Raw genomic sequence first — 19974 nt, forward strand, 5'->3', positions numbered from 1 at the left:
ACTTTGACCTCTGACATATCGGAGAAATTGCTCTGATTATTATTCATTTATTTATTATTGTAATAATGTTAACATTAACTATATTCTAAATAATTAATCTATATCATATTCATATTTTTTTAACAATTTTTATTCTAGTAAAACATTTTAAATAATATTCCAAGTGAAAGTTGCTAAAATTGATAAAATCTAGTTGCATTTTACCCACAGCAGGCCTCAAATTTTAATTTTTTGGGGCACCCATTTTCAAGGCCACTGGGCAAAGACAAAGAAGGGTACTAAGGCCAAAAAGTGTTGACGAATGCCTTGAAGTTGACAAAGATCTGGGGCACCATGGCCAAAACTGAAGAAGGGCAGCCTCCCTGAAATTTGAGCCCTGACCCACAGTCCTCAAAATAACTGAAGGCTACTTCGTGTTCTGCATATTTTCAAGGCACTCAAAGCATGTACCGTACTGATGCGAGTATAGTCCCACCTTCGAGTAAAGTCCCACCCCCAAATTTTCGAAAAATTTCAACAACAAAAAAAAAAAAAAAAAAAAAAAATTTAAAATATCATTAATAGAGTATGACATGAATACAAATGTATCAATTTTCATATTAAAAACACAAAACACTGTGCAAATTTATTTTTTTAATTTTTTTTTAGGTCAACCATGAATGATCCTAGCATTTAGGTCTAGGTCCAGGGACACTACAAAATTGAAAAAATAAAAAACGGTAATTGCCTAGGTGCCCTTTTCAAATGGCCTTAGATTGGCTGCTTTTTTAAATTGGTCATTTAAAAACACTAAGGTAAAATCAAGGTTGTCAGATTGTGATTTTGTTTTGGTTTTTGAGGAGTGAATTACTCAAAGCATGACAAATTAGCTCACCTGAGAGCTTTCGGAATGTATCACTTTTCCATGTTCACTTGGTTGATGGAGTAGGGAATGATGCTTGTTCTCAGATGAGCAAATTTTTATACTTATAGTAATAAAGTTTGTAATAATAATTGGCGAAAATTATTCAGTTTTTGTTACTGCACAAGTCAATAAAATCCTGACTTATGCTTGCATAAATTCACATATGTGCCAGCCACGCATTATACGTAACACACAACTAGTGTAAGTACTGCCCAACTGCAAGCATGCCATTTCATTTCAAAACATTATGTTATGAGTCTCGCTTTTTCCAATTATAAGCCAAACAAACTTAAGTTAATCTCAATGTTTCCATTAAAGCAGTATAGATACCCGGGTATAGATGAGTTGATTTCTGACGTCATTGCCTGGCAGTATGTGCACGCATCATCACAATTTCCATTGTATTTTGCCTGGCAGTATGCGTGCGCATCATATTTTGTTCAGGGCTCATGTTTTTAAAACTCCCGCCACATCACAATAAGGCTCTTGAACAGTGTAGTGGTTGCATGGGGTTCACTCAAGCATATCGATATACCAGTCCCTTGCCTTTGTTGATAAACATTGAGGTCAACTCATCTATACATCAACAATACCAACCTTGTTTATGACAAAATCCCCACCACTTTTCTTGACAAATTCTGCTGGTGTTGCCGCCACAAAATCTTTGCTATCTTTGCGCCTATGACCCTTCTTCCACTGTGAATGTGCCTGGTTTGATGATGTCCCTGAGTCTGGTAAATCAGCCAGTTCTATACCTGACATGGTGTGACGCAAGCTAAAGTAACAGAAAATCAAAATAAAATAATAAAACTAATGTATGTATTAAAGCTAGCTTTCTTTTTGACCACTTTTCTCTTAATCATATATGCCCATAAACCAAAAATAAATCATTAACTTATTATCAGAAAGAAATAAAAATATAAAATGATTATTACAGTAAATGAACAATTTTATATTCTCATGTGTTAGTAATAATATGGCTACTTGGATCGGACCAAAACGGTCTGTGATCGACACATTGCCTGGCATGGCAATCAATTTGACCTTTTAGATGACATTGAAATGACCTTTGCCATGTTTCACAAAAGGTGACAATTACTTACCATATTTCACATAATTCTGACATTTTACCCTGTTTTGACTCATCTGATCATAGAGACTATATCTTGGAAAACACCCATGAAACTATTATTATTTCAATGACCTTCTTCCTTTGTTTGAATAAAATTAAGATTGATCCAAAGATATGCATGTAACCCCCCTCCAAAAAAAAAAAAAAAAAAAAAAAAAACACTACCAGTATGTCTCAAAGGTAACTGCACATGTTTATTTTAAAGAAAATGGCCAATTTAGAACCCCCCTCCAAATTTCTCAATAAAATATTGGTAAAAATATGTTAAAAGCATTTTCTTGGAAGAATTGGATGAGTAACACTTAAAATAAGTGAAAATATTTCATAATATGTATAATAATGTAAGTTTATTGATAATTATTTTCATCTGTGTGGACACACAGGAAAGGGCATTTTACATTTAGCTTCCAGAGAAGTATGGAGGTCTTTTGCTCTGATTGATGCAAGGATCCTGTTAATGAGTAACATACGCATTTTGTGCTCCCTTCAAGAGAGCCGCTCTGCGCCGACCAACACTTAAGCATAATCGGCCAATCAGATTATTGCAACATCGGTTAGTTGATTTTTAGACGACTGAATCAGCCAATCAGAACCCACTTCTGTGTTTGTGCTTTATTTTTGTACTTATTGACCAAATAAAGCAAATGTTGGACAAATTGATTAACTATTCGCCTATTGCACGGTTCCGCCATATGCGAGGAGAGCCTCGAACTGGCAATAGACATGAAAGGAAGTATTACGTAACTTTACGCAATGCTATATGACTGGTTCAATTCCCATTCATGCATGCTGCCAGATCAAGGCTCTCCTCGCATATATGGCAGAACCGTGCAATGGGTGAATAGTGTGTTAACAAAATTTGAGGCAAAAATTAGTTTTTTGTTATTTTCTCCAAACTTTGTGCTTTTGTACCAAATCTATGCTTATATTTAGATTCCTTGACTAATTTCCATTCTTAAAATGTATACTTTTATATATATATCTTGTATGAATAATTAAAAAGTTGTAAGTGACGCTTGCAGTAAAATAAATTACTGCATGACACTAGTGTTTTAAAGAGCTTCATTCATGCATGCTCTGCCAGCCTGAATCAAGTGTTTAAAACATGCATGGATCAGATCATGTCGTGTAATAATAATGTCCTCATCCCAATGGCATAGTTCAATAACCTCAATTAAACAATCATAAGTACAAAATTTGACCTCAAGTTGCAGAGTATGAGTTTTTGTACCTAAATTTTCAAAGGTCATTTAATAAATGTACAAATGTATTGGGGTTAAAGAACTGTACGTTGATAGATGAGCATGTTGTGGCCCCTAGTGTATGGCATGATCAAGATTACATACACCATGTCATTTATTTTCAAACAATGTCTAATGATATCTTTGTGTAATCGGTAAACATTGTCTCAATGTCATTCATAGTCCACTGATATATGATTTGCTGCATGTCAAAATCATCAAGTTTTAGGTTTTAGATTTCACATCACCAAATAATGTCTCTTATGGGATTTTGTCCTGATCTGCGGTGTTTTTACATTTCGGTAAAAGTTACCCACCTATAAATCAATATTAAAAACCAAAAAAAATGTGCAGATTTTGGGAAAAATTTGTGCCAGGTAATAAATGTAGGCTTGAATCTAAGCATCTGCCAAGATTGGAAAAGATTCTGGGCTTTTATTCAGATTTTTCATGTATTTCTCAAACCAGCTGCTTCTAGGTAAAATCACAAGTGCTTCTATTTTGATTTGCCAAGATTGGAAAAGATTCTGGGCTTTTATTCAGATTTTTCATGTATTTCTCAAACCGGCTGCCTCTAGGTAAAATCACAAGTGCTTCTATTTTGAAAATTGGGTGAAAAAAGTGTATTGCATTTGTGGTCCGGTAGCTCGAAAAGTCAATGGTCACCAATATATTTAATTTAGTTTGTTTACTTGCTTGTTTGTTTGTCAGTCAGGAAAACATCACTTTGAAAAATTGAGTCGCTTCGTAAGGTAGGTAGAGCCATTTGAATAGAGGCCATTTTGTACACAAAGTATAGGGAAATTTATTACTATTGTGCACCCTTTAGTGATTTTTTTAAAGCTATACAGTATACACTCTGTATTATTTTTACGATTTCAATTTTTTTAAAGCTCATTCAAAATGACTTCACCTTTGCATTTTTCTAGCATCGAAACAGAAAATGTTGAGCTGCCACCTTTTAGGTTATGTACTTCCATTTCAGCACTGTTTTTATTTTCATTTTAAAGTTTAAAGTTTGATATCTTTTATAGGAGTTATATGGGAGGATGAGCATGGTTTGTTCATGGAAGAAACATATTATCTCTTTCTTCCAATCAGTTCTCATCTCTTCAAGCTGATTTTAAGCCCAATTTGGTGTAAAACTAAATTAAGTAACTGAAATGACAATTGTGCTAAATCATCTAATTTGGGTGTTAAATCTAGCAAACTATAATACTATATTTACATATTTTGAAGGTGTGGCTTCCCATCTATATTATCATACTTATGAAATAGCGGTAACATTAACTCAAAATCTTAAAAATAACCATGATGTTTTACATTTAGTAAGTAGCTTCACTAGCTTGTACTTAAGCTTATGTCATGCATTTAAAGATAAGGCATAGAGTACACATTTCTGATTGGTTGATAAATTGCCAATTATGAGTATATGGGAAATTGTGTTTTTTCAAAACTTTCATACACAATCTTGCAAATTAGGTTTTTCTGAATCAAAATTTCATGAGGATTCCAAAAATCATGGGTGTCATTTTTTTAAAGCTGTTCTTGGGTGTTTTTTTTGGGCGGATTTTGGGCGAATTCTGATTTTCAGTATTTGGCATATATTATGGCATACAAATCAACTTATTTAAGTCATATATTGCATTTAAAGGCTTTTATATTATCATTCCAAACTTTAAATACACTTTACTATGAACTACCTCAAATATTGAAGAAATGTGTTCAAATGTTTAAATTTTTGGGTGTTTTTTGGGCGGATTTTATTTTTTTTGCATTTTTGATGGGTGTTTGGGGGCGGAAAGTTGCCTTAGCAAACTAAATCCTGTGGCCTTTTTTTGATGACAATGTGCCACCTATCCTAATATGTTGTTTAGGTCCTAAGTAACATATTTATAGGGGCCTATGTCTACAAAATTCAGATGCAGCAGTTGTTGGTGGCCATCTTATTTTTCAAAAGCAGCGCCCATTTTGGCAATACATTCCCAATATTGTTCAAACTGACCCTTCCTATTGTGAATTTATTGGTACAGTAGCATTTGTTTTAAGCTTAGGATATTATTTATGACGTAGGCCTATGCACTAACATCGACGACTTTGATATTCAAAATGGCCTCCAAAAATTCAAAATGGCCGCCAAATTCAACTTATTTCCTCCAAACATTATAATGAGCATTGTAAAATATAAGTTTAAGCAAGTAACATGTTAATTAATATACCAACACATACACAAACTCCATAATACACTGCAAATACACACCACACCACCCCACATTCAAATGCTCACCTATAATTATGAATTCACTTTCTACGATGACATTTTGTTATAAAATAGTTCCCAATTTAAGATCTGTAACCTTATTCCACCTTAAATGTCTTCATCCGTCTCCTCAGGATATGATAATGATAATTATGTTCCCGCCAAGTTTGATGTATTCTGGGCCAGCGCATACCCATACCCTAACCCATAATCCTAATCTGTACCCAATACCCTTAACTCGGTACCTCATAACCATGTACCCTGCTAAATGTACATCGTGCTCTGATACCTGTTCATGTAGGCCTACCCCATAACATGCTCCTACCCATATCCTCTTCGGTTCTCATAATCGTGTATTTTTGGTACATCTATCGATTCTATCCCAGTATCCCCATCCCTGACCAGTACCCCTACCCATCCCTGGGACTCCTAGACCCATCCATGGACCCAGTGGCCCATAACCTGATATGTACTCGAGGCCGGCCAGCTAGCCCATAACCCCATCCTTGGCACCCCCCCTGCCGCTATGACCCTCGCCACTGCTAACCACATCCTTAGTACTCTCGTCTCTTACTCCAGTACCCTTGCACAGTCGTCATTACTCCTAATGTCATCCCTGGGACTCCTAACGCCAAACCTGGAACCCCAAACTCCATCCCCAGTACCCCTAACCCTATCCTAACCTTAAACCTACTACGGGACCTTTAACTCCATTCCTAAAACCTAAAAGGTCTGTCCCGAGACTAGACAGACCCCTAATCCCATCTTGCACCTGTAACCCCACATACGGTTCCCCTTACCCAGTGCCGGTACCCCTTACCCCGTTCCTGCATGGTACCCAGTACCCCAACCCTGGGAACCCTAACCCAATCCCCTGTACCTCATCCTATCCCTGGGACCTCAAACATGACCATGTGACCTCTAACCCCATTCCTGGAACCCATGACTGGTCATCCCTGAAACCCTAACCCCTTCACCGGGACCCATAACCCGTTGTACCCTTTACCCTGCACAGTCTTCAGTACCACTAGTCCCATCCTCTGTCCCTGGTACCCAGTATCCAAACCCTGAGGCACTTAACTCTATCCCCAGTCCCCTTACCATATCCCTAGATCCCCTAACACTGACCATGGGGCTCTCCCCATTCCTGGAACCCCTAACCCTCGTCTCCGGAATCCCTAACCCTGTTCCTTGATACCCCAAGCCCCATTGTTGATACCCCTAATCACATCCCTGGAACCCCTAATCTCTTCACCTGGACACATAAACTGTTGTCCCTGGGACCTTTGGGGAACCCTGTCATTGGTCACCCCTAAACATGTCCTTGGTATTTCTAACCCCATCCTTGATATACCTAATGTTGTCTCCGGTACTCTTTATCCCATCCCTGGTATCCCTAACTCCATCCCTAGAAACCCTATATAAGTCCATCCCCCAGGAACAATAACCCATTTGTGGGATCACTCGGTACCCTTTAACCTGCAGTTCTCAATACCCCTAATTTTTTTTCCTGTTTGAAGGTGTACAGGAAGTTGCCATGGTTTGGGGGTATATTTTTTTAGCAATATTGATATATCGATGGGTGGGTTTTCAGTGGAGACCAATGCAACCAAATGGGCACATCAGGACAAAAAGTGCCCTTAAATATATGCACCCAATTCAATTTGGGTGCTTTTTGTGAAAAATTGGTATACTGATGGGTTGCAGAAACAGCAAAAGAAGACTACAGAAAAGTCAGCATCCGAAAATCTGTGTGGCACATCTCCGTTCAAAATATTTGAAGAACCCCCTCCCCTGCTGCCATGGGCTTATGGATGTATTGGTACAGCCTGCAGCCCAAACTAGCACCACCAACTGCTCTTGTTCTTGTTTAAAGGATACACGTATGGGCCAAGAAACATTTTCTATGGCATTTTAAAATGTTATAATATGCAAAATGAAGTCATCATTTAAATGTGATAAACAGATATAGGTCAACTTGCACAAGAGGGGGGGGGGTGCATTTAGTATCGGATTTGTGTGTGTTATTATTTTAATATTCATGGCACATGTCCAATCTTCTATTTTACCAGCTTGATATATGCTCATTGTATGATTGAAGGAAATACATTGATTTCGGTGGCCATTTTGAATTCTTGGCGGCCATTTTGAATTTGAAAATCATCAATATTGGTGCTACTGCATGCCAACATGATCAAACTAATACAACAAGCCTAAAACAAATGCTACTGTGCCAATAAAACCATTGCTACTGTGCCAATAAACCACATTGGGAAGGGGCAGTTTGAAAAATATTGGAAATATTTTGCAAAATGGGTGCCAGTTTGAAAAACAAGATGGCAGCTTTCTGCTGCATCTGGATTTTTGTAAACATGTATAAATATGTTACTTGTGACCCAAACAACATGCTAGGATAGGTGGCACATTGTCATTATCAAAAGGCCACAGGACTTATAAACTGGGTAGTAGGGCCTACGGTCGCGTTTTTGAATCAAACAGTACATGCATTCGCTATAAGTGACGTAAGGCTACCATAGCAACAGATGAATACAATTGTTGACTATATCGCCCCGGGATATCGCCCTGCACTGTACAAAGTTTACGTGGTACCTATGCATTGAACCATAGATGTCAAAGAACAGGGAAAGACCTGGACCGTAACTCTATAGAATATTCATATTATGCTGATCACTCGCACCTGTAAGATTAGTATTTTTGGAAAAGAGTGGTATTATATTCAATCTATGAATGCAGACATACACAGGTGATGAGTGCAACCTGCTTGTAGTGCAGGGCGATAGAGTCAAAAATTGTATATATCTATTGCTATGGTAGTTAATCCAATTATGACGTCACTTCTACGGCGAATAGTGGCAAACTTGTTATCTTTTCACATTTGAAAACACTCTATATATATACATTATAAATTGCACCGAAAAGCACCCAAAAACACCTACAATCACCCAATTTGATAAAAGTGTCTGTCCAAATTTCTTCTGGGATAACATTTGACCATTAATTTTTATTAAAAAATATTCAGCACACATTAGTTCATATTATAGAGCAAATAAAATGGAAATTGGGCTGAAAACATATGAATTATTGAAAAATATGATAGTTGCCAAAAACCGCCAAAAAAACACCCAAGAACAGTTTTTAAAAAATGACACCCATGATATTTTGATTCTACATAAAATTCTGCTTAAGAAAAACCTTGGTGGCAAGATTGTGTATGAAAAAAATGAAACCAAAAAATAAATGACATTTCCCCATATACTAGGCTTTAAACTATTTATGGTCAAACTTGCATTTGCAGATGATCTTATTAATACCCTCCTTGATTGGTTCAAAATTGGACACAATATATATTTTGGCCAAACGGCAGGTAGTTCTTATGGGGTTAAATGGGTAAAGTCCACTATTCATATGCAAATCATTTTTTCCTACAAGGTCCATTTTATGGAGGTCCTGCTTCCCCACCCAGCCCCAGGGTGATTACGTAACTGATGGGGGATGGGGGGGGGGGGGGAGATCGCTGACTGGGAGGAATTTTCCAAAAATCTTACCCCTACCTACCCAACCATGGCGCTGTCACTGTTTGCAATAAGCACCCACCATGCTTTAATAGGTCTTTCGTAAGATTAAGGTTAGCAACAACTTTAAACTGTTGCGATTTGGTAGTTTACAACATCTTGTGAATGGTATTGAGCTTTGGCAAAAATTGCATTGCTCAATTAATAGCGAGCTTGTAGAAGAACCTAAATATCATAGATATACTTTTGTAGGTCCTGTGGTTCTTGAGTTATGTTGTAAACAGGGCTGAAACAACAACACTTTTGTAAAACGTAGATAACTCATTAGCAGCAATAAATTAAGCAAGTTTTCAAAGTATATGATTTGTAAAATAAACTTTTGCAAACGATCAAAGTGTTATTTTTCAATAATATATTGATTTCGATAATGGAAATCGATTTTTCTTTTGTTTCCGACCAACAATACCTCGTCTCCCCTAAGATTGATAACAGACATATTTCTATATAAAAAATTAAAAAAATCCCAGACAAAACTTGTTCATTTGAAAGTATTCAATTGTCTGTGAAAATTTTAAGAGCTTTTTAAAAAAGTTATTTAATGCCACATAAAGCAAAGTATGGCATTATTTTAACTTAATGACAAAACAAAGTATAGATCAAAATAGGCTAATTCATTTAAAATCCATACACTCCCTGTGGAAGACACGATGTAAATCTCCCATACATGGGGTATAGATTTCAAACGGAGTAGGTAAACCCTATTTGAAAATTCACACTCCCAGTGTAGGAGATGACATTATGTCATGTCTTCCATAGGGTAGAGGTATTTTAAATGGAATAGACCAAAGCAACTCTGTGTACCAAAACAGTTTTATGGGGGTGGACTAGTTTCAATCATGACCAGCCTGTCACACCCATCCCCTATCCACCAATAGACCTACATTTTTTGGACATGTCCCAACAGATGCCCCAAAAGGTCCAAACTTTGTAGAACATATTACATACAGTCCACATCTTGAGTGAAAATGGTCTAAAGAGACCCACAAAATCCACTTAACCCCCTGGAAACTACTGGTCATCTAACAGCATTTCTGATTGGTTGATAACTTGAAATGCTCATATCAATTGCCAATTATGACTAGGGTTTAAACTATTTATGGTCAAACTTGCATTTGCCGATGATATTATTAATTAATGCCCTCCTTAATTGGTTCAAAATTTGACACAATATTCATTTTGGCCAATCGGCAGGTAGTTCTCATGGGGTTAAATAGGTAAAAGTCCACTTTTCATATGCAAATCATTTTTTCCTACAATGTCCACTTTATGGAGCTCCTGCATCCCCCAGCCCCTACCCCCAGTTCCTACCCCCCCCCCCCCCCCCAATAAAAAGAAACAATCCTGGCTACGAGCATGGAAGCATGAATGAAAGTCAGTGATAGAGAGATCCCAGTTCAAAACAAAGTATAGATCAAAATAGGCTATTTAATTTAAAATCCATACACCTATAAATCTCCAATACATGGGGTATAGATTTTAAATGGAGTCACCCATTCAGGTAAACCCAATTTGAAAATTCACACCCCCTGTCTGGGAGATTACCATCATGTCTTCCATAGGGTGTATGGATTTCAAGTGGAATAGTCCAATACATCCCCCATGCAAGCATGCATAGTAAAAAACCTCAAGAGGATAAAAGTCTCACAGCGCCGAGGTGTTCAAAGACGGTAGGCCTACATCGGTGGAATGACGTCTTCCCGTGAACAATGCCGAGAACCGAGGCGGACTTATCAAAGGATGAAACGAGGGATCTGGTGGGGTTCTCTCAAGGATGGGGATCAGCCGTGATGGTGTGCTGCTACAAACGGAAACAAACAATATAGGATATACAGTACTATGTCAAGACTGGATATGCAGCTTTATGGGTTCGGATAGAAATGCTCATTTACATGCACCAAGATTGCCGTTTATCAATGATTTGCATCTAGTCATTATTTCATTTATTCATTCATTGATTTATTATTTCATTCAGTCATTCATTCATTCATTCCATTCATTCATTATTTTATTCATTCATACATTCATTCATTCATGTATGTTCTTGTTGTATTGTCCTAAATGAGATCAAATTCATTCATGTTTTTGTTGTATTGTCCTATTAAATGCAGGCCTTTGTTTTTAAGTAGCTCAATTGCTCCAGAGCTCCTACAACTCTCCTTAACAGCATTATAGGAGTGTGATTTGTAGAGCCCTTTAATATTTGAAATCCTGTGTTTTATGACAGGTGTTAAAAATATAAGCTCCTTATTAAGCTCCTCACAAAATCAGGAGAGTAATTAACAAAGCTCCAGCATTTTTTAGAAATAAAGGTCTGTAAATGAGATCAAATTTGTTTCTGATTTAGATAGATAGATAGATGAGTAGTTTCTAATCATTACATATGCACTCATTCCTATAACTTTTCCCAGAAATCAGTAATTTCAAAATTCAAATTTTTAAAGAATCAAAAAAGTTCTGTGGGTGCTCTACGGACCAGCATCATGCCATGGCGTGTCTGCTGCCAACTCAAACATTTTAGGAACCATAGAAAGTGTCTGGCAATTGGGTAAGAGCACAACATTCACATAGATTCAATGTGGATGTTATACATTTTAATACACTGATGCGTTCCCTTAACCCTGACACTGCCAGGGGGTTTGGTCAGAGGTGACATGTGTATCCCGCCTCCACCCACTGAAGGGGAGGTTCCAAGCCTGTGGTAATTTGTGGTATTTACTGGTGTTACTGTTAGGATTAAAGCTAGTTTAGTTTCATTTTCAAAACATACAAACAGTATACTACAAGTTGAAATGCAAGTAATCCTTTCATATTGGGCTATTCCAGTTGAAATCCATACACCCCCTATGGAAGACATGATCTTAGCCCTAACCCAACTCGGGACCCAACTAAGTCTCACTTCTTTCTTCACCTTCTCTCCTTTTTTGTTTCTTCTTTCCCTTCCGATAGCAAAAACACCACGGGTAGGGTTAGGGCCCGGTCCCCGCACTCCGTGCATCCATGGGTATTCATGCTCGTCGAAAATTTCGCGAAATAGGGGTGTTTTCAGATGAAGAAAGCGATTCATGAAACACACAAAAAGGGGTTTTTTCAAACCACGTGTTCGCGAAATTGAAAAAAAAAGGGTATTTTCATGGAGCAGCCTACGCGTTTCTGTCAGAAAAGGGTATGTTAGAAATATCGTTCGCGTTTTAGCGAAAATAGGGGTATTGTCGAAGGGCAAATAATTCGCGAAATCGCTAAAAAAGGGGTGTTTTTCCCTAAAAACTTGCTAAATGAGATGCAAAAGGGGTGTTTTTAAAGTTCACCGACAAGCATGAATACCCGCGGATGCACGGAGTGCGGGGACCGGGGGTTAGGGTTAGTCTTCCACACAGGGAGTGTAAATTTCAAATGGGATTACCTGAATGGGTAACTCCATTTGAAATCTACACCCCCTGTGTGGAAGATTAAAGCCATTTTTTCCACAGCAGGTGTATGAATTTCATATGGAATAGCCCATGAATTCCCAATAGGTTAGAATTGATTTGTGTTTCATGATCTTATTAAATACATGAAATGGAAATATACGTACGAATGAACAACTGTATTTTTCTGAAATTTGAGGCATACTTAAAGAGTAAAAGTTAAATATCACCATTATTGCTAAAAAATTATTATGTGTACTGAAGCTACACACATAGCAAAAGGAACTTTGGATAGCTACATACGTATATACATACAGTCACGATTCCCTGTGTCATCATGGATTCTTTATCACCATACTTACACATTTAGAAAAAGAATCTATGAATGAGAAATTGGGAACCAACATACAAATATGAAGTAAGATAACAGAACAATTATTACCACAGCATGTAAAGCCCAATTTTGACAATTTAATGGAATGCCCTCACTAGGATCTTTTACTGATCTTCATCGATATGCAGGGAAAATGGTCCAAATGGTTCTTATCTATTCTTATCAAGATTAATATTTTTTTAAACGATGTTATAGTTTGACATTATGCATATTGTTAAATCTGGTCTAAGCTCTGCCTCAGTATCTGACACCCTCTGATTGGTCTCTGGCCCTCGCTGGCTGCAGCTTTACAACTTGCAGTTTACAGTTAGTACATGCACAAACTTGTATTTGCAGGGCATTGTAAACCATAAACTTAGCCAGTTCACTCTAAATATGCTACGAAAGTTGTTGTCGCAATATGCTTTGGTGTTAAGTGCTCTGCTACCCATACAAGAAAGGTCAAAGTTCATCACAGAGGTTAAAGTTCAAACACGCTTACCTTTCTCTTGGCATTCCATAAGTAAAAGTGTACGAGCTATACGAGCAGTCAGAATGCAGTTACAAAGAGTAGCGACGTTCCCATCACCAATGACATCACATGGGTTAAGAAGGGGTCACATGACCATGTAAAGGTTACACGTACCAAGAGTTAGTTCATGCGAGGAAACAAGATGCATTGTGGGTAAGATCGATATCAAAGTACATTATGGAAACAGAAAGTCAGAAATAACAAAAAAAGGATACGAAATATGATCGTTATTGGGTGATAACATATGACGGGGTTAGTTTTCCGGACATGGACGTGGACGTGGTGCATGAGTGTGTGATGTCACGGACGTGGTACAGAAATGTGTGGTCTATAAATGTGTGACATCATTACCAGGGACTGCCTTTTGAGGAGAGCGAGAGCAATCGCTCTCTACTACTGCTCTCCTTAAATTTGATATAGGAGAGTGATTTTTAACTCTCCTTGGTTGACTGTTCTCTCCTTTCATTCTATTGTAAATGCTCTAAACAGCTCTCCATGAAGGCTCCAGAAGAGCTATTTAATGCTCTCCTGCAAATTCCAAAAGACAGTCCCTGCATTAATACAATGTCAATTTTATTGGGGCATAGTTGGCAGTGGTGATACAAACCCACCCTTTTTATTTCAAACCCACCCTTTTTATTTTATACCCTTTATACCAAAACTCCGAAACTCTAAGCGTGGTTGCTAATCATGTAGATAAGTGGTTATGATGGTCCAGGAGGTGCATATTTGCATTCAAAGAGAATTACATATTGAAGTTTTAGATGACCATTGACCAAACACTACAGAATGGGATTTCAATGTTTTTTGTGTTTCATTTTAATAGTGTCATTCAATCGGAAATTACAGTAAGCTTTGAGATTGCAATTGTTGACCCACCCTTTTTATCAGTGACCACCCTTTATATTTGGACACGCATTTTAACCAGAAATTTTTCAAACCCACCCTTTTAAGCATTTTGTTGACCTCTCAAACCCACCCTTTATAAAGCATGGGTTACCAACAGTGTGGGGGTTTAGAGCATGAAGGTCTTATCTGCAATTCAGTATCGAAGTTACGTAATGTTACTATGTCAACGAGATCACGCACTTGAGTAGTGAACCACGATCGAAACAATCACCACGCAAAGTATATGGCACTCGAAGGCATACCAAAATAGCGTGATCTGGTAACCAAGAGAATTACGTAACCACTTCGATGGTGAATAGCTGCCAGATGTTATAGTATTTGATATCAGAAGGACATTCCTCATTTTCAAAATGCTATTTGATATGTCTGATGTGCTCTCAGGTCCCACAAAAAATAGGTGAAAATGTCGCTATCTGAGCCCTTAAATCAAAAAGTTTCAAATTGGCATTCATGATGATTCATCGGTTATTGCATCTGAACCAGTCCTGGTACTTACGTCTGACACAGGCTTTTTCAGGTCATTTGTGTGAAAAATCATAGAAGTGATTAGGTAACAGGATTAACTACCATAGCAATAGGTTAAAACAATTTTTCAATATATCGCCCTGCACTACAAGCAGGTTGCACTCATCACTCATATGTGTTTGCAATCATAGATTGAATACAATACCGATCTTTTCAAAGATACTAATCTTATAGGTGCGAGTGATCAGCAATGAATATTCTCTAGAATTACGATCCATGTTGCTATCCCTCTTCTTTGACATCTATGGTTCAATGCAGAAGTATCGTGTGAACATACTAGTGCAGTGCAGTGCAATATATTCAAAAATTGTTTAAACCTATTGCTATGGTAGTTAATCCTGTTACATCATCACTTCTACGGCGAATAACACTGAGGTTCTTGCCTGGTGGCTGGAGCACATTTTCAAGATGTCACAAGATGTCACAAGTTCAACACCGTTAAACATAATTTTTCACCAGGTTCGCTTTCGCAAATAATAAAGGAGACAAGCAGAAAAGGTGATCCCGCCCGGGAATCAAACCCAGGACCTCTGGTTTACAAGACCCGTGCCTCACATATTGTGTCCATGAACGAAAAACCAATCCTGTCCACTAACTAAGATGTACTTATAGAAATTGGGCTATTCCAGTTGAAATACATATCCCCTCTAATGAAGACATGACCTTAATCTCCCACACAGGGGGTGTAGATTTCAAATGGAGTCACCCAATACCATTCAGGTGTAACACCCATTTAAAATGCACACTCCCTGTATACATTGGTTCACCTCAAGTAATTAGTTCGGTAGTGACATCTAGGTGCGTATCCCGCTGGTCGCAGTATCAAATCGTGCGAGTAATGTTCATCGCATACAGCGTTCACGCACGTGTACAAGGGCGGTTTGTCAGCACGCTTGCAATGCAATCGTGAAAAGCATTGACGTCACTCCCGAACTTGAACAAAAGCATAGAAGATTAAGGGCATATCGTCCTTAGGGGTGTACAATGTTATGTATTTCAACTGGAACTCAATGCACACCAAATAGTACTATTCACACTACTACAAACAAAACATTATTTAAAAATATTACAAGAAAAGAAAAAACAAATCATTTAGATTTTATCTTAACACAAAATTCTGCATACTGTACATACCTGTACTATTGCTAACATTATAAGCGTAATTATAATCTTTCTGATTGAAAAATGAAAATGATGAAATCATCGGTGTTGCCATTTTTTTGTCCAAATCATGGGGCAAAATGCCCTTAAAATTGCCCAATGTGTCTCTTTCCCATTGGATTTTATGGGATAAAAGTGACCAAATCTTGTGGACAAAAATTTAAGAAAGCACTAGATTTCTTAGGAGAAGAAATTATGACAAATTAATGCATTTGTTATAGATGTCAAATTACAATCATTATAAAATGAAAAAAAAAATGTTATATAATAAAACCTAATTGGGCATATTTTCAGACCTGCAACAATTTTGGTATAATAACAACTTTGGTGATCATCCAGACATTTCCAAAAGGTCAAAGTCACCACCATAATATTGATCAATATTATCAATTAAAGTAAAGATTTGATTTTGGATCAGAATTTAAGATAAGTAATATTTGCTCAAAAGTTATATCAATAAATAACCACAAGGGTTGCACATGGAAATTCCCCAGCATGTTGTTACAAATTTGCAGAATTTTAGCTAGATAAAAATTTTCGCAGTATTAAAATTTTGTGTTTAGGAGAGAACCCATGTTTCTGCGACATTCTATTTTCGTGAATTTGTACATTTCCTACAAGGCCTAGCGGAAGAAAAAATATTCCTGTGCATGAAAATTTGATGCTTTAAGGAGGTACTACACCCCTGGCCAATTTTGTACCTATTTTTGCATTTTTCTCAAAAATTATAGCGTATTGGTGACAAGTAAAGATATATGTATATTATAGGGGCAAGGACTACAACAACTGCACTGAAAATTCAGCAACTCAAGGCAAGTAGTTATTGATTTATTGATCAAATATTGGTTTTCCTCATTTTTGACTGTAATGTAACTCCACAACTGTTGTCTGTGCTGAAATGAAATTTCCAGTGCAGTAGTTGTAGTCCTTGCCGATAATATACATATTAGAGTCACGCGGTAGCATGACCAGCAAGTTTTAAAAAAAAACGACTGAAAAAGAAGAATAAACAGATGCACCGCGGGACTATATTTACACGAAACAAAAACGCTATTGTTCTATAATATTTTTTCGCTGGGTACAAAATATATCTAAAACCATGCTAAATCTTATTTACTGTCCAAAGTGTAATATATTTTAATAACTCATTAATTCAAAAAGTTACACCAATCTTAGAGTCAATCCGATTGTTTGATAATAAACAAACATTCTTGCTTCATTTCACGCTGTATTTCATAGCCAAAATTAGTGGCAAATCATAGCTAATCATACTGATATCCAGAATCTTTCGACACTGCTACAGCCATACATGGCTGTCACTGGCGCACTACTTTTGAGATCTACTTTCAAATATACCCTAGCATTTTCCTAGATACCCTACATACAAATTCTGGATCCCATTCGCCAAAAAATCAAGTTTTTCACAATTCTTTTATTCTTTCCGGACCACAGCATACATTCATATTAATAAATTCTCCACTTCCACACATCGTTATATCGGGACGTCCCCGTGGCGAAGCGGTTAAGGCCATGGACTTCTAATCCATTTATGAATTTTTGCTGAAGTTCAAACTTCCCACCACTTTTTTTAAATGTTTTATTAACCAATTTATTGTCATAAATCAAGAATAACACCATTTCGAACATCCATTGCTATTGTGATATTATATTTTTTTCATCAAACAAACATGTTTGATTTTTTATACACATTTAGGTCTAGGCCTATAGGCCTACTTTCACCATCCAAATGCTTTCACCATGCCTGACTATCATGACATCTTCGTCATTTAAAACACATTTATCAGTGGCTCTGTTCACAGCTCAGACTGAAATTATATTTGGAATAAAGATATATTATAAATTCTCACAACTTAAAATCACAAACCGCGAAAGATCGCCAACAACTGCCGCTGAATATTTAGAGCTAGATTTCCCCACAGGGCTATAAAGAACCACAAACTGCGAAATTTGGATATCCAACTAGATTGCCCCGCAGGGCTACAAAGAATCACACACCACGAAATATGGATATCCAACAAGCTTAAACTATAAATTAGCTCCCGATAGAGGGCAGGGCTTGATATAATGAGGGGAAATTAAAATCACAAACCGCGAAAGATCGCCGACAACCGCCGCTTATTAGGGATATCCAACTAGATTGCCCCGCAGGCCTACAAAGAACCACAAACCGCGAAATTTGGATATCCAACTAGATTGCCCGCAGAGCCTATCGATTATAAAGAACCACAAACCGCGAAATATGGATATCCAACAAATTAAGACCACAAACCGCGAAAGATCGCCAACAACTGCCGCTCAATATTGATATCCAACTAGATTGCCCTGCAGGACTATAAAGAACCACAAACCGCAAAATTTGGATATGCAACTAGATTGCCCCACAGGGCTACAAAGAACCACAAACCACGAAATATGGATATCTAACAAGCTTAAACTATAAATTCTCATAAGTTAAAATCACAAACCGCGAAAGATCGCCAACAACTGCCGCTGAATATTGATATCAAACTAGATTTCCCCACAGGGCTACAAAGAATCACACACCACGAAATATGGATATCCAACAAGCTTAAAATATAAATTAGCTCCCGCTAGAGGGCAGGGCTTGATAAGGGAAATTAAAATCACAAACCGCGAAAGATCGCCGACAACCGCCGCTTAATACGGATATCCAACTAGATTGCCCCGCAGGGCTACAAAGAACCACAAACCGCGAAATTTGGATATCCAACTAGATTGCACGCAGGCCTATCGATTATAAAGAACCACAAACCGCGAAATATGGATATCCAACAAATTAAGACCACAATCCGCGAAAGATCGCCAACAACTGCCGCTCAATATTGATATCCAATACGCAGGGCTATAAAGAACCACAAACCGCGAGATATGCAACTAGATTGCCCCACAGGGCTGCAAAGAACCACAAACCACGAAATATGGATATCTAACAAGCTTAAACTATAAATTAGCTCCCGATAGAGGGCAGGGGTTGATGAAAACCACAAACCACGAAAGATCGCCGACAACCGCCGCTTAATAGGAATATCCAACTAGGTTGCCCCGAAGGGCTACAAAGAACTACAAACCGCGAAATTCGGATAGCCAAGTAGATTGCCAAGCAGGGATACAAAGAACCACAAACATTAAAACACGATTATCTTGCCTAGTCGGGGCATTTAGTATAGGCTTAAATATATGCGCATTTACCAGTTCCGACTTGAAGTAGTCCTAAAGCGGACTTACTCTCTGTGTCTCTCTAGCATTGTCAACATTGGGTGTGTGTTGTTCATATTTATATTTTCTTTACATATTTACGTAGCCTTGAATAATTAAAATATACTAGTATTAAAATGTATATTGATCATTGTATACGCCTCTTAACATTACAGTCACGCGTGACGAGCAAGTTTAAAAAATAAACGACTGATAAAGTTTTGTTTAATTAGGGCCTATTTATTGTCATGAATCAAGAATAGCAACTTCAAACATCTATTTTTCGTTTTATGGAGCAACCTGATGGCTTTCTAAGCTTGAAGCTGCTTGGCTACATTCATAAAAAAGAAAAGAAATCTACCAAACAAACGTTGACAACGTAAAGAAATCAGCAAGTTTTAAAAAACCCACCTCGGCTCACCTTTTGAAACTTGGTCCCATTTTGTACACCAACAGCAAATCGGTGTTTTTATTTTATTTCAACAGAATACAGCGTTTCCAACAAGATTACAAGCCTACTTGTTATTCGTTAAATTCAATCATTAATCATGATTATTATAAATAATAGGATATTGGCTTACCATGCAAGAACAAGATAATAACCTTTCAGGTCGTTCCAGAAAGCTTAATAAAATTAATATCGCATCTGCACATTAAAGATACATAACACTTCTGGATATATGTTTAAAATTTATATAAATAT

At 37.3% G+C, this 19974-nt stretch overlaps 1 protein-coding gene across 1 annotated transcript in view; it reads right to left on the reverse strand.

The window, feature by feature from the left end:
* Positions 1–19974, reverse strand: part of LOC140139613 (acetyl-CoA carboxylase-like) — a 42205-nt gene that overhangs the window by 16456 nt on the left and 5775 nt on the right. Inside the window, 2 exon segments of the mRNA XM_072161316.1 lie at positions 1502–1679; positions 13410–13445. Coding sequence (XP_072017417.1) covers positions 1502–1679; positions 13410–13445 — 214 coding nt within the window.

Source organism: Amphiura filiformis, chromosome 18, assembly GCF_039555335.1.
Source record: "Amphiura filiformis chromosome 18, Afil_fr2py, whole genome shotgun sequence".
NCBI lineage: Eukaryota > Metazoa > Echinodermata > Ophiuroidea > Amphilepidida > Amphiuridae > Amphiura > Amphiura filiformis.